The 21,836-nt window shown below is 55.0% G+C and overlaps 1 protein-coding gene across 4 annotated transcripts in view; it reads left to right on the plus strand.

Moving 5' to 3' along the window:
- The window catches only part of RAPGEF1 (Rap guanine nucleotide exchange factor 1), a 162,168-nt gene extending 142,979 nt beyond the window's left edge, over positions 1 to 19,189 (plus strand). For all 4 annotated transcript variants that reach the window (XM_075560592.1, XM_075560593.1, XM_075560589.1 and 1 more), the window contains 13 exons: positions 613 to 701; positions 3,480 to 3,591; positions 5,785 to 5,860; positions 8,554 to 8,638; positions 10,593 to 10,685; positions 11,285 to 11,470; positions 12,174 to 12,258; positions 12,347 to 12,441; positions 13,688 to 13,766; positions 13,840 to 13,941; positions 14,933 to 15,030; positions 16,228 to 16,356; positions 17,289 to 19,189. In XM_075560592.1, the coding sequence (XP_075416707.1) occupies positions 613 to 701; positions 3,480 to 3,591; positions 5,785 to 5,860; positions 8,554 to 8,638; positions 10,593 to 10,685; positions 11,285 to 11,470; positions 12,174 to 12,258; positions 12,347 to 12,441; positions 13,688 to 13,766; positions 13,840 to 13,941; positions 14,933 to 15,030; positions 16,228 to 16,356; positions 17,289 to 17,439 (1,380 nt within the window). In that variant the 3' untranslated portion in view covers positions 17,440 to 19,189. The remainder of the gene's footprint in view (positions 1 to 612; positions 702 to 3,479; positions 3,592 to 5,784; positions 5,861 to 8,553; positions 8,639 to 10,592; positions 10,686 to 11,284; positions 11,471 to 12,173; positions 12,259 to 12,346; positions 12,442 to 13,687; positions 13,767 to 13,839; positions 13,942 to 14,932; positions 15,031 to 16,227; positions 16,357 to 17,288) is intronic.
- Positions 19,190 to 21,836: the final 2,647 nt, after the last annotated feature.

The raw sequence follows: 21,836 nt of genomic DNA on the forward strand, positions 1-21,836 counted from the left end.
TGGACCCTGTGAGACTTTTAACTGGGATCTGGCTCACGGGGGGTCTTGAATTGCTGTGGCTCACTCAGCATGACAGTACTGAAAACTGAACTTGAACTCAAGAGTCAGCAAAGTTTTACTGCATGACAGCAGTACAGTGGTTAAGGCAGAGTTTTGGAACTAACTCAGGGTTCAAGTCCGGGCTCTACCATTTACCAGTGATGTGGTCCTGGGCAGGACCTTCTCTCAACCTCTGTGCCCTGTGTGTGATGTGGGGGTGAGGGCGAGGCCTTTGTAAGATCAGGTGAGAGCGAGTGTACCTAGCTGAGCTTCAGTCAGGTAGCAGTTCTTGTGACAGCCCTCCCTACCCCAGGAGGTGGTCGAGCAGGCTTCCTCCAGGTTGTAGCTGACAGTGCGATCAGTAGTGGCCCCTTTCTCTGCAAAGACAAGATGCTAGTGTTCAGAGAGCCTTGTGTCTTCTGTGCATTTATCCACAGTCATCCCGTGCACTTGTTCACATCTCCAGTTGAGCCCTAGAAAGTTGCACTCAGAAGTCATTTGCAAGCAGGAATGCTAGGAAGGCAGGGCCCGCCCAGCATGGGCGCCTGCCAAATCCACACGCTCTTGTTTCAGGAATCACCAGCTGTGAAAGACGGGCACCCCAAAGACTCATCCTCAATGGGCAGCACATCCGGGAAGGAACAGCGAGCCAGCGGAGAAAGGTAGGTGAGAACCCTCCGCAGCCCTCCAGTGAGGACGGCCTGTGCCACCTCTGCCCCCGGGGTGCCAGACAGGTCTGAATTGTCTAAGTAATGCCCACCCGAGGCAAAAAACAATCACTGACCGCCCCTCACAGACCTTCATCCTTCAAGGTTGTACGTAGCCTGCCATCACTCATGAAGACCTCCCCGTACACGTACACATGCCAAGCCAGCCTTCCTCAGACTCTGCCGAGATGTTGTGTAATGAGCGAGTGTAAAAGTCCCCTGCCCCAACGATTTCTTGGGCAGGTTCTTAGATATGTGTGTAGTCTCTAAGGAGCTCTAGTGGCGTAATGAGTTATGAGTTGGGTGCTGACCACGAGGTCAGCAGTTGGAAACCACCGGCTGCTCTTGTAAAGATGTGCAGCCTCCGAAACCCACAAGGGTGGGCAGTTCTCCTCTGTCCTGGAGGGTCGCTCTGAGTGAGAGTCAACTCGATGGCAGTGAGTAGGGGGGTCGACGCATCTATTTCTAAACCAATTGAAAGTAAGTTACAGGGATTGTGACACTTTGACCCAAAATAGTTCAGCTTGCCTCTTTTCTAAAAATGTTTTTAATCCTCCCTAGTTATAAAATCACAATCCGATGACCAAACCTAGAAACTGATCTTGTGACAGCCCTGTCCACCCGAGGAGGCGGTCCAGCAGGGCTCCTCTGGCTCCTCCAGGTTGTTGCTGACGCGCGATCAGTAGTGGCCCCTTTCTCTATGAAGAAGATAATGTCATCAGCGCCTCTCATGTGGACTCCATGGCCAGTTCTCCCACAGTTCCTGGCATGGCCGGCTTAGTCTCTTGACTAAAGAGCCATCGAGAACAGTGTGTTGCTCTCGGTTGTTATCTGTTTCTTACGATATTTCCTCAACATGTGCAGAAGCCACACCCTACTGGGTTGAGGACTCTTCACTGCCAGCAAGTCGTTTCTGACTCACAGCAACCCTACAGGACAGTCAGACTGTCCCAGTGGGTTTCATAGATTGTAATTTGTTATGGAGTACAGCACCTCATCTTCCTCCCTTGGAGGGGCTGGTGGAGTTGAACTGCTGGCCTTGCAGTTAGCAGGCTAACACATAACCCAATACGCCACCAGGGCTCCCAAGTTTAAAAGTAAGTAGTCATTTTTCACAATATGCCATTACTGAATAGAATGTGCAGTATCACCAACTCCGCCCGCCTAACTGCCTGCAGTGACTTTAGCTACCTCTGTAGCCTTGGCTGCGCTCCACAGAGCCGGGCAGTGTCTGTGAGAGAGCTAAGTCAGGTCTAAGCACCATCAGTAGAAAAGGGGGCGAAAGTAGCAGGGGAAAGGCAAAGAAAGGGGGATCATTTTCATGAGAGCCTCTTGAGGCCCTCTCTGGAGCCGTCCACGTGAATCTGCCCTGCCCGAGGTTTTCCCAAGTCTAAAGCTAAGACTGGCGGTTTCCTGTGGTTCACACACAGCGGCCAAGGTCTGTATGAGCCAAGCAAAAGCAGTGATTTCTCTCCTGGCTTCTTTGGGCTCAAAAGTGTCATTTCGAGAGTTGCAGCTGGTCCTCATGAAGAAAGCAGAAGGGGAAACACATTGACTTGTTAGAAACAATTACTGAGAGCAAACCCTCTCCCCACAAGGCTGAGCCCCAGGCCAACATGGACAAGATGTGTGGCAGGATGGATCATCCCAAGGCGAAGACAGTTCTGCCAGTGCCTGTCAGTGTTCTCTGACTGAAGGCGCAGCTTTTGTGTCAGATGATCAGGGCTGTATATGTGGCCTGCTTCCACAAAGCTAATCAGTGCCATAGGACCCTAAGAATGTATAGGATGATAGGCAGCCAGAGAGGACAGATCTTTGAATCAGCATCAGCTCGGGGCAGTGAAGATGGGGGCTGGTTTTTTTGGGACAGGAGACCAGAGGAGCCTTGGGCGTACTGTGCTTTAGGCATTTGGTTATCTACCCCCCCCCCCACTCCTACGGACAAAGATGAGGCTGGCTAGTGCCACAAAGGTTTACAGTCGCTGAGACCCCTCACAGCAACGGTTCTCAACCTGTGGGTCACGACCTCTTTGGGGGGTCTAATGACCCTTTCACAGGGGTCGCCCGATTCATAACAGTAGCAAAATTACAGTTATGAAGTGACAACGAAAATAATTGTATGGTTGGGGGTCACTACAGCCTGAGGAAGGTTGAGAACCGCTGCCTTACAGACTTGCTGTGTGTCCACGTCAACTTGATGGCGGTGGGTTTGTTTGAAGTTGTTTTTTGTTGGGTTTGGAAGGAGGGGTTGCGTTTAATTTTTTAGGAGAAAAAAACAAGGTATCAATTCAAACTTCCACTCTGTGCCCTAGAATGCCCCAGGCTAGGCAGCCTCCCCACATGCTTCCATTTTTCCACATTATTTGACACCCCCTGGTACAGTGGGCCTTGGCAAAGAATGGTTTGACCCCGTCACTTTGTTATGTAACTCACTCAATGCAAGCTTCTTAGCCTCCTGCTTTACTCCCTTCACTTTTATATGGAACGTGCAGAGAGTAGAAAATGCCCCCAGTCACAGAGCTGGCTGGCACCTGAGTTAGAAACCAGCTCTCACTCTGGCTCTGTCCTGCTGTCCTGCTGTGATGGGTTAGGAGGCATGTCTGTGCTTCGGATTTTAGCTGTGAGTCAGGGAACCAGAGAAGCTCTGCTCATATCTCGGACACACTGTCTCCGTGTAGGAGCCCAGCGAGGCCCCGCTCTGCCACTTGCAACCCAAACCACTTCTCCTTCCAGGACACCCACGTCACCAGATGCCCTGGAGGTCGCTCAGTCAGAGGAGGAAGTGGATGAGCTGTCCCTGATTGACCACAATGAAATTATGGCAAGGTTGACACTCAAGCAAGAGGTAAGGACTTGACAGGTTCTGATTCTGCGGACCCTGGCCCCATGAAGTGGGGCGTAGAGAGCTTAGAGGAGAATGGGATGTGGACGTGGGCCACACAGAACAAACCCAGTGCTCCCAAGAGGCGGGCCCGAGCTGTGACTCCTCTACACTGACCCATGAAGAAATGACTCCAAGGACATGTGCTGCCCTTCTCCTCAGCCTACTAAGAGCAACACTGGGCAAGTTACATGACTCGTCCAAAGCCTCACATGGTGGGAGTCTTGGAGTCATTATGAGAACGTATCCATGTAAAGTGCTCAGCACACAGCCTGCCCGTGGCACACCCTCATGGAACACAGGGCAGTGTTATATTACTAAGGTAACACCCTTCAAGTTCAGCATGGGAGACACAATCCATTTAAGACAGTTCAGGCATGGATGCAGCATTTTGCCCCTCTGTGCCTTGAACCAAGAGCTGCACTGGGGAAAAGCCATGCCCAAACCCGTCACTAGCAGAGAAGGCTGCCTGACAGCTTATGGTCTTCCTTCTGCCATGCAACTGCAGACAGAGGGACGCTTCACGAAACAGCCGGGGCCACCCCCGGGGAAGTGACTGTGCTGCTGGGCCCCACTTCCATCACGTGCATGCACATGGGCAGGTGGGTTGAGCCAGCCTCACTATGCAGAGAACACTCGGGGAAGAGCTGTCCCTCACCATACAGGCAGGGGCTCTTGGGCACTGACCTCCTCTCCCTAGAAGTGATGTTTCATGATCCTCAGCCCCTGCTGGAAATTCGAGATGCTCCTAGAATTGCAAATGCCCACATGGGGCACTACTACTACCCTGGCCAGCCAGAAAGGGGCCACCTCGCCCTCGGGAACTTGCCGGGGCGTACTCTTGACAGAAATTGGACTGCTAGGGCCTCACAGTCATGAACCATACCCCATCCAAAGTGGTCAGAGGGCCCTGAACCAATCTGGTGGTCCTAATCTGCAGTAGTGTACGTCTCCCAACAGTTGCCTTGGTGTTCCGGGTCTGGTTTAAGTGACCCTGTGGCTGTGAATGCTGGGGCACCATTAGGGCCTCATCTGGATGGTCTCCCTGGCCCAGAAGCTTTGCCTCGGTCTTGTGTAAGCCAAACACCCCGGGCCAGGGGCAAGTGTGTCTCCCAGAGCACGCACTGCACACACAAGGGTGCTGCAGGAGTTGGATACCTTTGCTTCCCAATGACAGGCACACCCAGGCTGGTGGTCGGTGCTTCTCTCTGTGCCCGGCTGCCAACTCTCTTAACTCCAGGCCTGTTGACAAGGTCATACCTCGGTTTGCCTCCATTGAAAGGAAGACTTTCCCCTTTCGTGGCAGGCAGTGGTCAGTGATCACATGAGGAATGCCGGGTGTAGTTGCAATATTTTCTTGAAGAAATGTATTGGACAGGGTTCTCTAGAGAGACAAACCAAATTGCTAGTAATTATATATAAATATATTTATAAAGATAGATATATAATTCAAGAAATGAACCGTTAAATTATATACAGATAGATAATACAAGAAATTAACAGTTAAATTATAAAGCAGTGAGACACTAGCATTCCAGAGATGAACAATCTAATCGTGTGGGCTTGAAGGGACCTCACCTTACAGTGACACAGTCCACAGGCTAGACATCCCACAGGTAGTGTACCCCTTTAAACTGAGGCACAGAACAAGCAAGCCATTTATCCCTCTGCCCTTCAGTTAATCCTACTTGTGTTTATCGGCTAGGCTGGCACAATAAACTATCGCAAGAACCCTATGGAAGAATCCATGATAGAGTTACAAGTGACTGCTCCCCACCCTGGGAAGCAGGGATTTAGATGGAGGGCAACTTGAGGTCATGAACATAATATGGAATAGTCTTGCTTTTTTTCCACCGTCGTGCTGGGGTTGAGGGAGGATGAAGGACCCACAGGCCCCACCATCCCCGTATGAGGGAACGTCTCCTCTCTGCCCCCTGGACTGGTGAGCCGGGAAAGGTCGGATGGCACCATTTCCCCTGAGCCTCTTGGCCCTCAGAGGCATGATGTGTGCTTGGTGCCCACATTACCTGGGCAGCTCAGGCTTGTCCATTGCCCAGTCATGCTGGCAGGGGAACGGGGGCCTTGTCGGCACCTTCGTTAGTGAGCTGGCCTGTTCTGTGTCCTGCCTCACAGCCACCTCTCCCCTGTTTTTTGCAGGGCGATGATGGACCGGACGTGCGTGGAGGGTCTGGGGACATCTTGCTGGTCCATGCAACTGAGACGGACAGGAAAGGTACAGGAAAGGCCCTCATCAGAGTGGCCTTTGATCTGTGGTCAGAGAGGCCCACCCACTGCTGTCTCCTGGCATCCAGCTCCCTCTCACTTCTCTGCTGTCTCCTGGTCCTGCTGGAAGGGGGAGCATCAGGAGACCAGCTAACCCTGTGGTCTTGAGGTGTGTGCACCCCACAGGCTTGTCCGAAGAGAGTGACGGCTACAGAGCTACAAAGCTTGGCTCCCCGTGAGTGCTCCAGAAACGAGGGCTGGATGGCACGTGGGAGGAGACGGCGGCAGTGAAAATGCTACCTGGGTAGCTTCTCGCGCCCCTCCTGGGGCAGCACCCATCGCACTGTCCCTGCCCTCCCAGACCAGGTTTCATTCATGTGTTCCAATACAGAGACTCCTGACAGGACCCCTGCTCTGTCAGGAAATGCCGGTGTACTAGCTGTGGTCTCAGTTGTTACCGGATGAGGTGCTCGCCCCTAGCTTAGAACTGCTCCACTCAGCACCCCAAGAAGGAAACCGGGGGTGTCTCTTCCATCCTGGAGGGTAGACTCTACACTAGCCCACCAGCTGTCATTCCAAGGCTCAATCCTGTAGGAGAGGAGGGGCTGTGCCGGGAAGAGGCCCCGATCTGGAGCAGGTGGCGGCCGGAGTCAGGGAGCCTCTCACAGCCTGGCTGGCAGCTGAGACTGACTCTCCACAGACTCTGTCATCTCTCTCTTTAAAAAAAAAAATCATTTTAATGTTTGACTGGGGATCCAGACAAACTCCACATGAGACAGACACTCCCGTCTGTCTTCCCGCTAGTTGCCACTGCTTTCCAGGATGGCGCGGGCTTTTGTGTGTCTTTTAGTCTGATCGTTACTTCTAAAGGATGGCTTTTCGCACATTTTACTGCGTTTTACTGGTTCTCATGTCACATGCTCTTGTTGTCCAGCCCTGTCACTGCGGAGAACTAGTCTTGATTTGAGCTTTATTTTCTTTCTTTTATTTTTTTAATCACTTTATTGGGGCTCATACAATTCTTATCACAATCCATGCATACATCAATGATATGAAGCACATTTGTACATTCCTTACCCTCATCATTCTCAAAACATTTGCTCTCCACATAAGCCTCTGGCATCAGCTCCTCATTTTTCCCCGTCCCTCCCCACTCTCCCCTCCCTCAGGAACCCTGATAATTTATAAATTATTATTTTGTCATATCTTACACTGTCCAATGTCTCCCTTCACCCACTTGTTTGTTGTCTTGTCTCCCAGGGAGGAGGTCACATGTAGAGCCTTGTAATAGGTTCCCCCTTTCCACCACACCCTCCCTCCACCCTCCCGGTATCACCACTCTCACCACTAGTCCTGAAGGGATCATCTGCCCTGGATTCCCTGTGTTTCCAGTTCCTATCTGTACCAGTGTACATCCTCTGGTCTAGCCAGATTTGTAAGGCAGAAGCATTTAGGAACTAGAGGAAAGTTGTATGTTTCATCATTGCTACACTACACCCTGATTGGCTCTTCTCCTCCCCGTGACCCGTCCATAAGGGGATTTCCAGTTGCCTACAGATGGGCTTTGGGTCCCCACTCCGCACTGCCCCTCATTCACAGTGATAAGATTTTTTGATGCCTGATACCTCATCCCTTCGACACCCTTGTGATCACCCAGGCTGGTGTGCTTCTTCCAAGTAGGCTTTGTTGCTTCTGAGCTAGATGGCCGCTTGTTTACCTTCAAGCCTTTAAGACCCCAGACGCTATATCTTTTGATAGCCAGGCACCATCAGCTTTCTTCACCACATTTGCTTATGCACCCGCTTTGTCTTCAGCAATTGTGTCGGGAAGGTGAGCATCATGAAATGCCAGTTTAATAGAACTAAGTATTCTTATATTGAGGGAGTACTTGAGTGGAGGCCCAATGTCCATCTGCTACCTAAATACAAGACCTATAAATATATGCACATAATTCTATTACCCCATCCTCATATATAAATATATTTACACATGTACATGCCTTTATTTAGACCTCTATAAATGCCCTTTGCCTCGTAGCTCTTTCCATTTCTTCTGACTTTCCTCTTGTCCCACTATCATACTCAGCCTTCATTTGAGTTTCAGTAATTCCTCTCCATTACATTACCCTTCATCATCCCCTACCAGGCCTCCTACACCCTTCTCACCACCAGTTTAGAGAGAGATCCATTGATAGTTTTTTCTTCATCACACATTTTCTATGAAGTTTCTGAAAAGTGTCCTGAATACAGTGATTATGATCCTTTGACTCATCAGTTCTTAGAACAGATAGAAATTTTTCTGTGTGATCCAGAAGAAGTAAATATCTGGAGTGAGCTTGCTGCCGGGTTTTTCCCTTGCCAGTGGCAGACATTGCTAATCAATTGCAGTTCTCTTTCCCACTGGGGCTAGCCCTAACCTCAGAATGTCCACTGCACCCTCATTCCCAAGGCAGCTGCATCAGTCAAGTGGAAGGTGCTTGCAAAATGAAACCCTTTTGCTTTTGCTGGCTTGGTTCGCCCTCTTATTTGAAAGATGTGAAGCTAGATCCTGCGAAGGCTGGTATCTCTCTAGGGGATACAGGCAGATGATACCAGAGTTGGCTCCCAACCCCTGCTCTTGCCACTGCCTCACCTGCCTCTCTGGCTCAGGGCTGCCCGGCCCCCTGCACCTTGACGAATGAGCTTCTTTTGTTCTTCCATCTAGACTTGGTGTTGTACTGTGAAGCCTTCTTGACGACCTACCGGACCTTCATCACCCCCGAGGAGCTCATCAAGAAGTTGCAGTACAGATATCCTTCCTGGTGCTCTGCCGCAGACCTCCTGCCAAGAGGCCAGCAGGTCATCTGGGTAGCAGTGTGATTGCTGTGGGGCCATTGGAGCCCAACAGACCAGGGTGTGCACCCCTCTCTGCCATTTTCCAGCTCTGAAGCTTTGGGTGAGGCTTCCTCTCTGCGCCCCACTTGCCTTGGGTGTGAAAGGGTTGTGAGATTATATCAAGTTCCTGCAGTACAAGCCTTGTGCTGACTGGTGGGACTGGTTATCCCAGGTGACTCCACATCTTGGCGAAGGAGGGGGTGTGCAGACCACTTCAGAGGTCAGCAGCACGTGCTCATCTCTGTCGGTGGACAGTCCTCAGGGCTGCCGCTTGACCGGGGTGTTGGGGTGACAGGCAGCAAAGTATGTGAGACTAGGGAATCACAGTCCAGACGAACAGACTCAAGAACAGCCACCTCCAGATACCAGCAGAGCCAGCAGTGGGCAGTCACACATGGCCCCAGCTGCAGCCCCTACCACCTCTGCCAGAACTGCCCCGCAGGGCCACGTGTTGATCAAAGCGCTTCCTGCTAGAGCGCCCAGGGAGCTCCAGTGAGCTTGGGTGGACTCCTGTAGTCTCTTCCTGGGATCCAAGGTTCTGTTTGACTGCCTTGGGCCCCTCTGCCCACCCCCACCCCCAATCACAGTCCACCACTGCCATCTACTGGGAAACTGCTGCCACTTTGGGTTCTCCCCAATTTTGTTACTACACCTCATTTCTCTTTCGGCCTTTGCCCTGCCCACTAGATTTCCTGTCTGACGTGGAAAGTTCTCCTTTCCAGAGACTTAGATTTCCTCCAGCTTCGGGTATTCTGTCACTCACAGGACCCACTCACACACCAGGCTCAGGAAGAGAATTTTGCACTTCTTGAAAATGCCCTGGCCCCAGGCACGGCCCTAAGCACTGGCACATAGTCCCACACAGCCTCCGCCCTGGTCTCGGTTCCACGATGATTGCCAACTGTGTGTTGGAGGAGACTCCAGCTCATGGAGGCCAAGATGTTGACCTCAGAGGATGGCTAGCATGTGCAAACACACTCACGCTCTTCGCCTCTGCCCTGCCCCCATGCGTCAGGTCACATTAGTGGACATGTAGCAACTAACGCCAGGGCATGCTGGCTCGTAAATGCTGAATACTGTGACACAGGAAGTCACAGGCCACTGGAGAGCAAGCAGGATGCAGTGCAGGGTGGGCCCCAGGGGAGAGCTAAGGTCCTGAGGTGGTGAAGGGTCACTGGAGGAGGCAAGCACAAGTGTGCTCTGGGGCAGCATTAGCAGGTACCTGGGGTGCCGTCTCCTGGGAGAGCAACCACAAGTGGCCACAGGGTCAGGGAGACTCCTACAGAAGCTGCCAGTAGCTACGTAGCTGTGCACAGAACAGTCGTAGAGTATCAGCCCAGGCAAGTGTGGAGGCTGACACCTGATTTGCACGTGTATCTCTGAGGGTGTTCTGTTTTGATCACTTTTACCATAAGGGACTCTAGTGGCACTGAGGGTGAGTGTTGGGTGGCAGACTCAAAGGTCAGTTGTTCAAGCCCACCAGCCACTATGCAGGGAAGGAGGAAGCCGTCTGCTCCTGTAGAGAGTTACAGCCTCAGAACCCTAGGGAGCAGTTCTCCCTGTCACTGTGGGACACTGAACTTCTCTGGCCTGAGGCTCACAGGAAACCAGGAGGTGCAGAGGAGAGGCAGTGGTGGGTGCAGACTCGGGGTCAGGTGGTAGTGACCTCATCATCCCAATTTCCAGCCAGCCCCAGCCCTTGCACAGTCATTGGGCATCCCGGGGCTCTGTGAGCAGCTGAGGAAGCCTGACCTGGTGGGTGGGGTGCCTGGCACATGGTAAGCCACCTGGAAATAGTAGCTGGTAGTCTGTCCCTCGTTCTCCTGCCCACCACTTGAGACGCGGCCATTTCTTTAACCTCTGCTGCACATATGAGAAATTTTCTCCCTTCGCCGACACCTTCAAGACGCGTGTCAGCAAGAACACGTTCTTCGTGCTAGTTCGAGTGGTGGATGAGCTATGGTGAGTACTTCTGCCAGCGGGATCCTGGGGTGGACAGGACCCTCTCACCTGGGGGAGCCAGCACTTGTCCCACCTTAGTCCCTGGAGGGGAGGAATTCTCAGCCCCACCTCCTCCAGCCTGGCCCCAGACTTCCTTGGGAGCTGCACCCTGGCCGGGGCTAGCACTGCCCAGGGAAGCCCTGTCTCCTGCTTGTCGCCACCCGAAGTATTGGCTGGAGGCAGCAGCTGTGCCCTCCTGAGCAGTGCCTGTCTCTCAGCAGACAAGGGCTTCAGAAAGTTCATGGGAGCATGCCATGACCTTTCACTCCTTTTTCCCACGAATTATTGGAAGCCCCCTCGTGTATACTGAGCTGGCCCCTTGCATGGGTTTAGAGGGCCCACGGTGAACAAAAAGGCCCTGTCTTCACAGAGCCTGCGCCTGTAGGTGACGGCGGCACACTCGGCGTTCTAGGCAGAACCTTCCATGGACTCCCCTCCTGCTCTCTGCCCAAGAGAGGTTGCCAATGGAATTTGGCATTTGACCTGTTAGTTCCCAGGGGCTGGTGGTACTTCTCCTGAGCCCCGAGGGCCCGTCTCACCTGTGTCCCTTTGGCCCTTAGCCTGGTGGAGCTGACCGAGGAGATCTTGAAGCTGCTAATGGAGCTGGTCTTCCGCTTGGTGTGCAATGGAGAGCTCAGCCTGGCCCGCGTGCTGCGCAAGAACATCCTGGACAAGGTGGACCAGAAGAAGTTACTCAGGTGTGCCAACTCCGACCAGCCCCTGGCCGCCCGTGGAGTAGCAGCCAGGTGAGCAGCAGCGACCTAGCAAGAAGGGTTCCCTCAGTAGCAGCCCCTGTATCCCTCCTGCCTTCCCAGCCCCTGGACCTCACCTCCTACCCCCTGCCCCAAGACCCGGCAATGAGATGCCTCTGGCACAGACCCACAGGTCCCCCGTGAGGGGGATCTTCTTTGGGGTGAGGGGTATGGTTTGTATAATTAATGACCTTACCAGGTGGCAGGGCAGGGGAGGGGTTTAAAAGGACAGGAAATCAATCACAAGTTCCCAACTGGTGGGGCACTAACAAGTAGGGTTATCGTTCGTTCTAGCCCAACTGCACTGTCCCAGCCAGAATATTTCTGAGATTCTGTGTAAAGGTTCAGGTCTGTTGCCGGCTCCCTTCTGCCCACTCCCAGGGGGAGCTCTCATTCCAGGTGTAAACACTGGCTGACTGGGCAGCTTCTTGATGCATTGAGCGGGTTAGCTCAGATACATGGCACCATCTCCATTTCCACAGTCATCTCCCTGGTCTGGACCACTGGGGTCAGGCTGGGAGCAAGAGTCTTTATCCCTAGGCCCCTGCGGGTCTAGGATACTCACAGCTGGGCCTTGGGGCTAACCTGCTGTGGGACCGTCAGCAAGACTCTAATGTTGCCACTCTTCTGGAGGGAGTGAGACTTGGGGTATGTCTCCTCTCTCACCCCCTGACCATTGTTCTCCCACCTCTCCTAGGCCAGGGACCTTGCACGACTTTCACAGCCACGAGATAGCAGAACAGCTGACCCTGCTGGACGCTGAGCTCTTTTATAAGATAGAGGTATGGTGTTGAGTGGGCAGGGCCCTGGGGCTTTTCCCAGAGGAAAGCCAGGTGACTCCAGATACGCCCAGCTGCTTTCCTTCCCCAGATACCTGAGGTTTTGCTCTGGGCAAAGGAGCAAAATGAAGAGAAGAGCCCCAACCTGACCCAGTTCACTGAGCACTTCAACAACATGTCCTACTGGTAAGCAGGGGCTGCTGCAGCCGCATTCCCTCAGAGCCCAGCCTGAGCCCCTGCAGGCAGAGAGCGAGGACAGACCCGCTGCGTGTCTCAGCAGGGAAGTGTCAGGATTGATTAGAAATGTCTCCCATAGACAGCAGGGGCCTGGGGGGACTGTGTGCCAGCCTGCACTGTCTGTAGCCAGTCCCTCTGTCAGGAATGAACCTCACACTAAATCTGCCTGCAGGACAAAAGCAATTAGCACAGACATGGGCTTTATTAAGACTTTATTTATCCTTTAGTTCTTTGGTACCTGAAAGTCAAAAAAGTATGCCAGCCTCCTGGCATTAAATAACCTGCTTGAAGTCTCAAGGTGCCACATAGCCCACCCTACACATGACCCACTGTCTCTCCCCCAGGAGAGAGGCTGCACATTTTTAGAATGTTCTGAGGCTGCTGGCTGAGCAGTGGTCGCGGGGGGTGGGAGTTATCAGCCCCCCTCCCCCCAGGAAGCTCCCACTCAGCTGTCGTCGCCCATCACAGAGCTCAGGAAAGGCTGTGTCTCAAACCGCAGCCCCTGCTGAAAGGGGAAGCTCTGGTTGCGTGCTGGGTGGGGTGGGGGTGGGGTCTTTGCAGAACCACCGGTGCCTTTTTTAAAAAAACTTGTTTTTTCTGCCCCTGCATTTTCCATGGGTTCTAAGCTGGGCATTAACCAATGATAGGCTGTGGCCCACACGTGGCCAGAGCCCTGGGTTTGAAAGATGAGGGCAGGGGCCCTTCTACAGGACTGCTGGGACAAAGCGGAGGGCGGCCCTTCCCTTCCGTGAGCCTGGCAGTGACACACAGGCCACTGGGGCCACCACGCTGCCTCTGCTTCACACTTCCCTGGCACCCAGGGAGCCAGCTCTGGAGGACCTGGCCGCTGTTTCCTTCCCCCACGTGCCAGCTCAGCTCCTCCAGGCCAGTCTGGAGGCCTGGTGAGTGGCTTTCTCTGGCCCCAGAGATGTCTGGGGTCACCATTTGTCAGGAAAGGCTCTGCTTCGCTCCTCCACAGCCTCCCACTGTCCACTGAATTGAGGTGCCACTGTTCATGTTGTTGTGTGTCAGTGGCCCGAGACTTCCCGGTGGCCTCTGGCCTCTGACTCTGGGGTGCTACAGGCTCTGGAGTGTGGACTGGTCTACATGGTGTCAGTGTGCAGGCCTGGTGCAGGGCCAGCCCTGAGGGTCTCTTGCCAGCTCAGTGTGCTGCGTCTGCTCGCGCCCATTGCAGGGTTCGGTCCATCATCATGCTGCAGGAGAAGGCCCAGGACAGGGAGCGGCTGCTTCTGAAGTTCATCAAGATCATGAAGGTAACTGCTCCCAGCCCTCCCCAGCCCTGGGGCTGCCACACACCACCTCATGCCGCCTCGCCTCTCTCCACAGCACTTAAGGAAGCTCAACAACTTCAACTCCTACCTGGCCATCCTCTCTGCGCTGGACTCGGCGCCCATCCGCAGGCTGGAGTGGCAGAAGCAGACCTCCGAGGTGAGCCCGCCTGGCACCCGGGCAAGCTAGCTGCAGCGGACTGTGCTGGGGCGGGGTGGGTGTCCCTGCTCTGCCACCAAACCACTGAATGGCCCATGCTACACTTTCCTCTACTCATCTCTGATGGTCAGGCCTCAGTGGGGCATCTGGGCTGTGATGTCACCACACACAGCTTCTTTCCCTGCACGCCCCATCAGCCCCTGCTTCGGAGGGGCTGGCTGTGGGCCAGATCCGGTTAGGGAACAGACAAAACCCATGCTGAAAACCAGGATGGGGTGCTGAGAGCAGATGCTGCGGTTGTCTGACCCGGGCGGGGGCGGGAGGGATTATCTTTCTGTAGAAGCCCCTCATACGGAAACCTGAAGGATGCCCCATTTCCTGGGAAGGGAAGGGAATTCCCACCAAGGAGGACAGAGCATGGGGCTTTCCTCCTCGGGGGAAGATGCTCCTTGGGGAGGCAAGCCAGGTTGCTGGGCCCTCAGGTTCTCACGGAGCTGCACAGGACCTGTTGGAAAGCAGTGCTTCACAGAGGGGCTGGCCCATTGGAGGACGTGGCCATCAGTGGGAGCAGAGCGGGGCAGGGGAAGAGGCTGGAGCACAGGCGGCTCCACAAGCGGGAAGTGAGGTGTCTGTCAGCACTGCCAAGGCGAACCCCCCCCCACCCCCCCGCCCCAGGCCCTGGGCTTGGCTGAGCTCTGAGGACTGAGCAGCAAAGGAGAGAGGCTTTGAGCCCAGCTGCAGCGTGGCGGAGGAGCGTGGCTTCCTCACCAAGCCCTTCTCCCTCCAGCGGCCGCATGCTCAGGGCAGAATCTGACCCAGAACTCTTTGGGGTTTCTACTGAAAAGGTCCTCACGGGAAAGGAGCCAGACCTGGCGGCCCAGGGAACAGTGTGTGCACTCTAGTGAGTGGGGCAGAAGGTAGGGGGTCAGTTAGTCAGAGTAGGGCACTGGGTATTGTTCCAACACTCACGGAACTGTCCTGCCCTGCCCAGGGCCTGGCCGAGTACTGCACATTGATTGACAGCTCTTCCTCCTTCCGGGCCTACCGGGCCGCCCTCTCTGAGGTGGAGCCCCCCTGCATCCCGTACCTGTGAGTAGCACCTTCCCAGCCCTGCACCCCCACCCCCACCCCGGCCTGGATCTCTCTCTGTTGCTCAGTGGGGTACACATGGACCTGCTCAGAGCAACCATCCCTTCAGGGGTTCTAGCTAAGACACTTGTACTTCTCTCTCCTCTGTTCACTCTCAGGCTAAGCCATGCTCCTAGGAGTGGTATTGAAGCCGACAGTCCTGCCCACCTGCTCATTTCCTTTCCGCCTGTGCTCTGCTGGGCATCAGTGTTAGGCAGCCTCCTCTTCCCCACAAGGGGCAGGCATCCTGCTGGGTCCAGTGCTCCTCAGAGCTGGCAGTTCCCCCAGGAATCCCAAGAACACTTGATGGGAAGGAGGTCAAAGGCCATTTCCCACAGCCTGGGCCTTGGAGTGGAGTAAACCCTGGGTGTCTTGGGGGAGGAGCCCATGGACTCCTGAATATCTCGGGATCTAAGCTGGTGCTGGCCTCACAGCTCTTACCAGGGCCCGTAATAAGACCATGATAATCTCCGGGGAGCGGTGGCAGGCTCCGCAGTGTCCCAGGGCCGAGTGCTTGGTGCAATGCAGCGCAGGGTGGGGCTACCTGGAGGGCTTGGCTCTTGAAGACACAGATCTCTCTGCGGCCTTTGCCCCTCCTGCTTCCTAGTTTTCTGCCCACACTGAGCTCGTGTGGGTTTTCCCTTCACAGAATCCACAGCTACCCCACCCCCACCCCACTCCCTGAGTGTCACCCTCAGGCCGAGTGCTCAGTGGGGAGAGCTCATTCGGCCTCACAGCTCATTTGCATTTTAAAACAACGTACCCTGCCCGTGTATGGAGAATGCCCCACCCCGCAGGTTTTGTGGTAGACAATACTGATTCTACCATAGCAGCTCACAGCTGTGCACGTGCACACTGCAGCCACAGGCTGATGATGCACAACTCAGACAGATGTGAGGGGGCTCTTCTGCAGCAGGCAGACCCTTGCAGCGCCTCCTGGCTTTCCCAGAGTGCAGCCGTCCAAGATCCTGAGTGAGTGGTTCACACCAGGAGAAGGTGTGGCTGCATTCCAAACTTGGCCGCCCTTTCACTTTGGGCAGCTGCTCAGGCCAGTCCAGAGGCCCAGACCCCAGCCTCCTCTCTTGTCAGCCTTTGAGCTTTCCTGGTGGCCCTGCCAGCTCTCGTCTGAGTGGTAACTGGGCTTCTTGGTCCTTCCAGGGGGCTGATCCTGCAGGACCTCACCTTCGTTCACCTGGGAAACCCAGACTACATTGACGGGAAGGTGAACTTCTCCAAACGGTGGCAGCAGTTCAACATCCTTGACAGCATGCGGTGCTTCCAGCAGGCGTGAGTGACGCTGCCCTTGGGGGTCTGTAGCAGGGGCCAAAAGAACCAAAGGAGCTCCTTGAGGAATCCACTTAACGGGACTTCAGGCCAGGAACCCTGGTGGCAGAGTGGTTATGATTGGGCTGCTAACCACAAAGTCGGCAGTTTGAAACCACCGGTCCCTCCAAGGAGGAAAATGGGCTTCTTACTCCCAGGAAGAGTGACAGTCTCAGAAGCCCACAGGGGCAGTTCTACTCTGTCCTGCAGGGTCATTTTGGGTCAGCATCAACTCGGTGGCATGAGTTTTAGTAGAGGTAGGTCTCACAGCTGCTCGCAGTGGGAAGCCAGACCACCCCTGCCTGCTTCACTCCAGACTCACCCAGGTGCGGCTGCTAGCCCACAGTATGGACTGAGAAGATGCGGTCTGGGGGAAGGGTGCACCAGAGAGGAGCCAGGCTTCTCCAGATGGCCCCAATACACCACTCTGCCCAGGGAAGCCTGTGGGGGGCACTTGAGAGCACTGGCATTGGCATACAGCCTACATTCTGGGTGCTGGGGGCATCTCCTCCGAGTGCCAGGCTCAGCCTTGGTAAGATGTGGCCATTTTGGCCCAGGCCTCTTGGGTGTATTTGTGCTCAGCCCACCCAGCTCAGAGGTGGCGTCGGGATGAGCTGCCCCCGTGCAGCTGGCAAAGGTGCCCTCTCGCTCTCGCTCTCTGTCTCGTGTCAGGACTGGCCAGTGTCCTGCTTCCCAGATGAGCCCCTCGACCCCCCTCGGTGTGGGTCGGCAGCATCCCAACAGGGCCTGACCCTGTCAGAGGGCTGAGTCTGGTCACCACAGCTCTTCGGGCTCTGCTCATGGCAGCTGCCCAGCAGGGACTGCAGCCCCTCTCTGAGTGGACCCAAGCGGGTCTCTGTCCACACTGGTTCTCACTAACCACCTTCCCTCCCCAGGCATTATGAGATCCGGAGAAACGATGACATTGTCAACTTCTTCAATGACTTCAGTGACCACCTGGCTGAGGAGGCCCTGTGGGAACTCTCTCTGAAAATCAAACCCAGGAACATAACACGGAGAAAAACAGACCGCGAAGAGAAAACCTAGGACCAGGTGTGGGAGCGAGGAGAGCGCTCAAGAGAGGTGCAGTGGACTGCTCCGAGGCTGCACAAGACTTTGGACCTGGCGCAAGGTGGCAGCCCTGTCCCCGATCAGGCTGCAAGTGTCCGGGCCTCGGAGCCCCAGGCCCGGCCCGGCCTCTGGTGTGATGGGCGAGGCTAGAGTCGAGCCTGCTGGCGGCTGTCCACCCTCCCTCCTCGGAAGGAGCAGTGCCTCTGGCCCACAGAGGAGCCCACTGGGCTGGTGTTAGACTGATGTTGTGAACTGGTGGTTTCCCGCGTTTTCTAAGTATTTTCTTCTTTCATTTCTACCCTGCCCTCACCTCCCTCCCCGCCAACACCCCACGCCAGCCCGGGAGCCACACAGCAATGGCAGCAGCAGTAGCTCAAGGCACAGAGGCCAAGCGTGTGGAGGGGCACCGCGTCCTGCCACCCTCCGGATGAACTAGGAAGGAGGGAGCCTCAGAGTGATCCAAGAGCGGGGAGGACCCCGAGAGACCCCTTGCATTCTAAAATAGCAGCCGGCAGAGCTCTCACCAGCCCCAAGAGGCATGGTGGGACTTCCCAGCAGCCCCCTTGGTGGAGTGGCCTGGGACCCTCTGCTGCACCGTGAGCCATGGCAGCCTCCACTCTCTTGTTGTACCTTAGTCTTCCCCGCCACTCCGCTGGGCGACCCGTTCCCCCCCACCTCCCAGTTTCCATTGCCACTTCCCCTCAGAGAGACCATACCTCGGGGAGTCCAGCTTTTCCGAGTGGCGGCATCCTGAAGGAGAGGCCCCCCCACAGCCCTCTGTACCGGCAGAGCTCCTGAAGCCCCTCTTCTGTTGCATCGATTGCTTGCTGTGTGCCTTAAACTCCCCTGTGCCCTGTGCCCTTTGACTGAAGAAGGGCCCTGGGCCCTGAGAACTGGCTACAGAGGTGGCAGTGGGTCACAGCCCCACTCTGCAGGGCTTCCTTGTCCACCGGCAGAAGTGTGTGGGGGGAGGTGGGTCAGGGGTCTCCCAGCCTCCTCGTCAAAAACCACTGGGCAATCCCAGGCCAGCGTGGGGGCCATCCTGCCTCTGCAGAGCTGCCAGCTGCCGGCCAGGATCCTGGCGTGCTGTATCTCCTGTCAGGGCTTCGAACCCCCCCCACCCCCGGGGCCGCCTTTTGTGTTTGTTTGTTTGTTTGTTTTTGCATGATGGAGAGCTCACCTCTCCTGGGTCTGGGCCAGTCCCGTGCTCACCTGGACTCAGCAAGGTGCGAGCAGAACCGAGAAAGGGAGTGGGCAGTGGTCGTGGGCTGGGTAAGGCGACCCCTGTGGCCTCTGAGCAGCTCTCTGGTCAAGAGGAGAACCGCGCTGGGTTTGTTTTCTTCTCTCCCTTGCTTTGTTTGTCTGTGGAGTCCATGCCGACACAAGGGCCGGCCCGTAGGACAGGGCAGAGCTCCCAGAGGCTTTCCGACGGAAGCAGACCTCCTTGGATTGCTCCTTCCGGGCAGCTGGTGGGTTCAAACCACCCACCTCTCAGCAGCCAAGCACTCAGGCACTGCACCCACAGGCTTCTGTCCAGATTGAGGAGGGAACTGGTGAACTGTCGGTTAAAATCCACCTCTGGCAACACTGCTGCCAGCGGGGCTGGAATGTGTCACTTTATTATTTAAGTGTGTGTGTGTGTGTGTGTGTGTGTGTGTGCGCGCGCGCACGCGCGCGCCGCACACTTGTGGAGAATCGCTGATTTATTAACAGTATTGTATGGGGAGTGGTTTTGGTTTTGTTTTTTCACTTGTCTCCTCTTTTTTTTTCTTTAAGTCCTTTCATTTCAAACTGCCCCGTGGCTCCCCTCAGCCCTGCTCTGTTGACCGCTGCTGTGCGTGTACATCTGTGTGTGCCTGTGAGCGGATGCTGTGCCCGCGGGGCCTTTGGATGATATGAATTCAAACCACCCCTGCAATTTTGAGACACCCCCAGGAGACAGCCAACCTACCCCCCCTTCCTGGGACAAACCAGTCTGTCCACAGGCCAGCTTGTCCCCATCCAGGAGCTGGGCCCTGCATACTAGAGCAGGCCTAGCGCCATCCTCAGAGGCGCCTGGTGGTCTAACTGCCTGCCCAGCCACCAGGCGGCAGTGCCCGGGTGAGGCAAGTGAGACTGGCTGCGTGAGAACGTGAAGTGTGGGACCCAGGTGTGTGGCCAGCCTCCCCAGCCCGTGCCTCTGACACCACTCTCTGGACGAAGTATGCTGCTGTAGCCTCGGTCGGCTATGAGGTGTCAGTTGGGGTGCGGGGTGCAGGCTGGGGGGGGCTCATCCTTACAGACCTGATCAAGATCATCCAGTTCCCGGAAGAAAGTTTCATTCACACTGATGGGTGTGGGAGGAAGCCATGTCCAACTGAACCCCAATTCTGAGCAACATCTCCATCTCTTGCGGTCCCCACTCCCACCCCAACTGTCACATTGTAATATACTGCCCCCAACTGACCCACCCAACAGTGGTATCTTCCTGCAGACATTTCAAATGTGTGACTTTTATATGAAAAAAAAATAAAACACAGATGAAAGCGCCCCCGCCTGGTGAGCCTATCTCCCTGCAGGCACTGTGGCCTGCATGGCCCTTGCCCCCCTTGGTGGCCTCAGGCAGCAAGGCAGGGGCAGGGCTACTGGTGGCCAGAGAAGGGCATTGGCCCTGAAGCAGAAGCGCAGGAGGGCCCAGGTGCTGGCAGAGCAAATGCCCAGTCCCCCACCCCCCAGAGGATCCCAGGCCAGGCAGCTGCATGCTCGCTCAGCCAGGACCAAGGAGGCCCAGGTAGGTATGTGCCCTGTGAGGGAGAGGGGGCTTCCGGCCACAGGCACTGCTGATTGTTCTTCGCAGCACAGCTGCACCCCAGCCCTCTTAATCAAAAGAGCTTGGCGTGAGAGGAGAGGTCTTGACCCCCGAGGAATGGGTCTGAGCTGGATACCCACCCACAGACAGGCCCAGACAGGTCGCACGGGTGTTTGTGCCAAACACTCACGGAACAGACAGATCGTTTCAATCTCACACAAACTCCCTGAGATTAGGAAAGGCAGAACACCTCCATGATTCAGATGTATCAAAACCACACAGGGACAGTACAGGAGCGCCACAGGGCAGTCTCATTTTTGAATACGGGTACAAAACTTCTCATCAATCCCAAGCCAATCTGGGAGGTTCAAGGATGGAGGGCTGTTAGTGACTTACTGGTGTTGATGCCATGTGCCACATTGTTCATGCTCCCCCACGCCTGGTCCCGTGCAATTGTCGTTACTGGTGCCATCAGGTCGGTCCCAATTCACAGTGCCTCTGTGTACAACAGAGCAGAGCCCTGCCCAGCCTGCACATCTCACCACCGTCCCTACGTCCAGGCCCACTGTTGAACCCGTCGCAGCAAAGCCCTTCCTCTCTCTCTCTAAAATCATTTTAGTAGGGGTGTGTACAGCTCCTACCACAATCCACACACACATCCATTGTGTCAAGCACATTTGTACATTTGTTGCCATCATTTTCAAAGCATTTTCTTTCTGCTTGAGCCCTTGGTATCAGCTCCTCGTTCCCCCACCTCTCTTAGGATGCCCCGTTACCAAGCGTGATGTCCTTCTCCAGTGATGTACTTTGGACACGTGTTCTTCTGACCAATGTCCAAAGTACACGAGACCTAATTGCAGCATTCTTGCCTATAAGAAGCATGCTGGCGGTACTTTCTCCACGTTGGATTGCTTGTTTGGCTGGTTTTTTTTGACAGCCCATAATACTTTAAAATTTCACATGCATACATTCTTCTTCAGGCCCTTGCTCAATAGCCAACATGCAAAGGCAGTGATTGAAATACCATGGCGTGGGTCAGGTATTCCTTGGCATCCTTGCTTTCCAGCACTTTAAGGGGTTCCTGTGCACCAGATGTGCCCAACGCAGTGCGTCTGAACTGACCGCTGCTTCCACGCATGCCGATTGTGGATGCCGGCAAGAGGAAATCCTTGACAACTCCACTCTGTTCTCCATTGATCATGCTGTCATCTCTTGTCTGTCAGTTTGTCGACTGTGATGTCTTGTGTGATGCTAGAAGCGATGTCACTGGTATCTCAGGTACCTGCAGGCTCGCTCAAAATGCACAGGTTTGAGCAGAGTAAGGACAGAGGATGAAGGAGCAGGCTGTCGAGTCCTGAAGAATTGGCCCCTGGAAACCTTACAGGGAACATCCAGGCCTTGTCAGATACTGGAAAGCCTGGCCACTAGATGTATGAAATGTGAAGGGGTGCACCCTCACCTCGAGCCCATGAATCACCCCTGTGTTTGTGCCCGCACCATAGGCCGAGTGAAGAGAGCGCCCAGACTCCGGACTTCAGAGGCACGGAAAATAAACTGTTGGGTAGAGCCTCTGAGGTGTCAGGAT

This window comes from Tenrec ecaudatus, chromosome 10, assembly GCF_050624435.1.
Source record: "Tenrec ecaudatus isolate mTenEca1 chromosome 10, mTenEca1.hap1, whole genome shotgun sequence".
Lineage (NCBI taxonomy): Eukaryota > Metazoa > Chordata > Mammalia > Afrosoricida > Tenrecidae > Tenrec > Tenrec ecaudatus.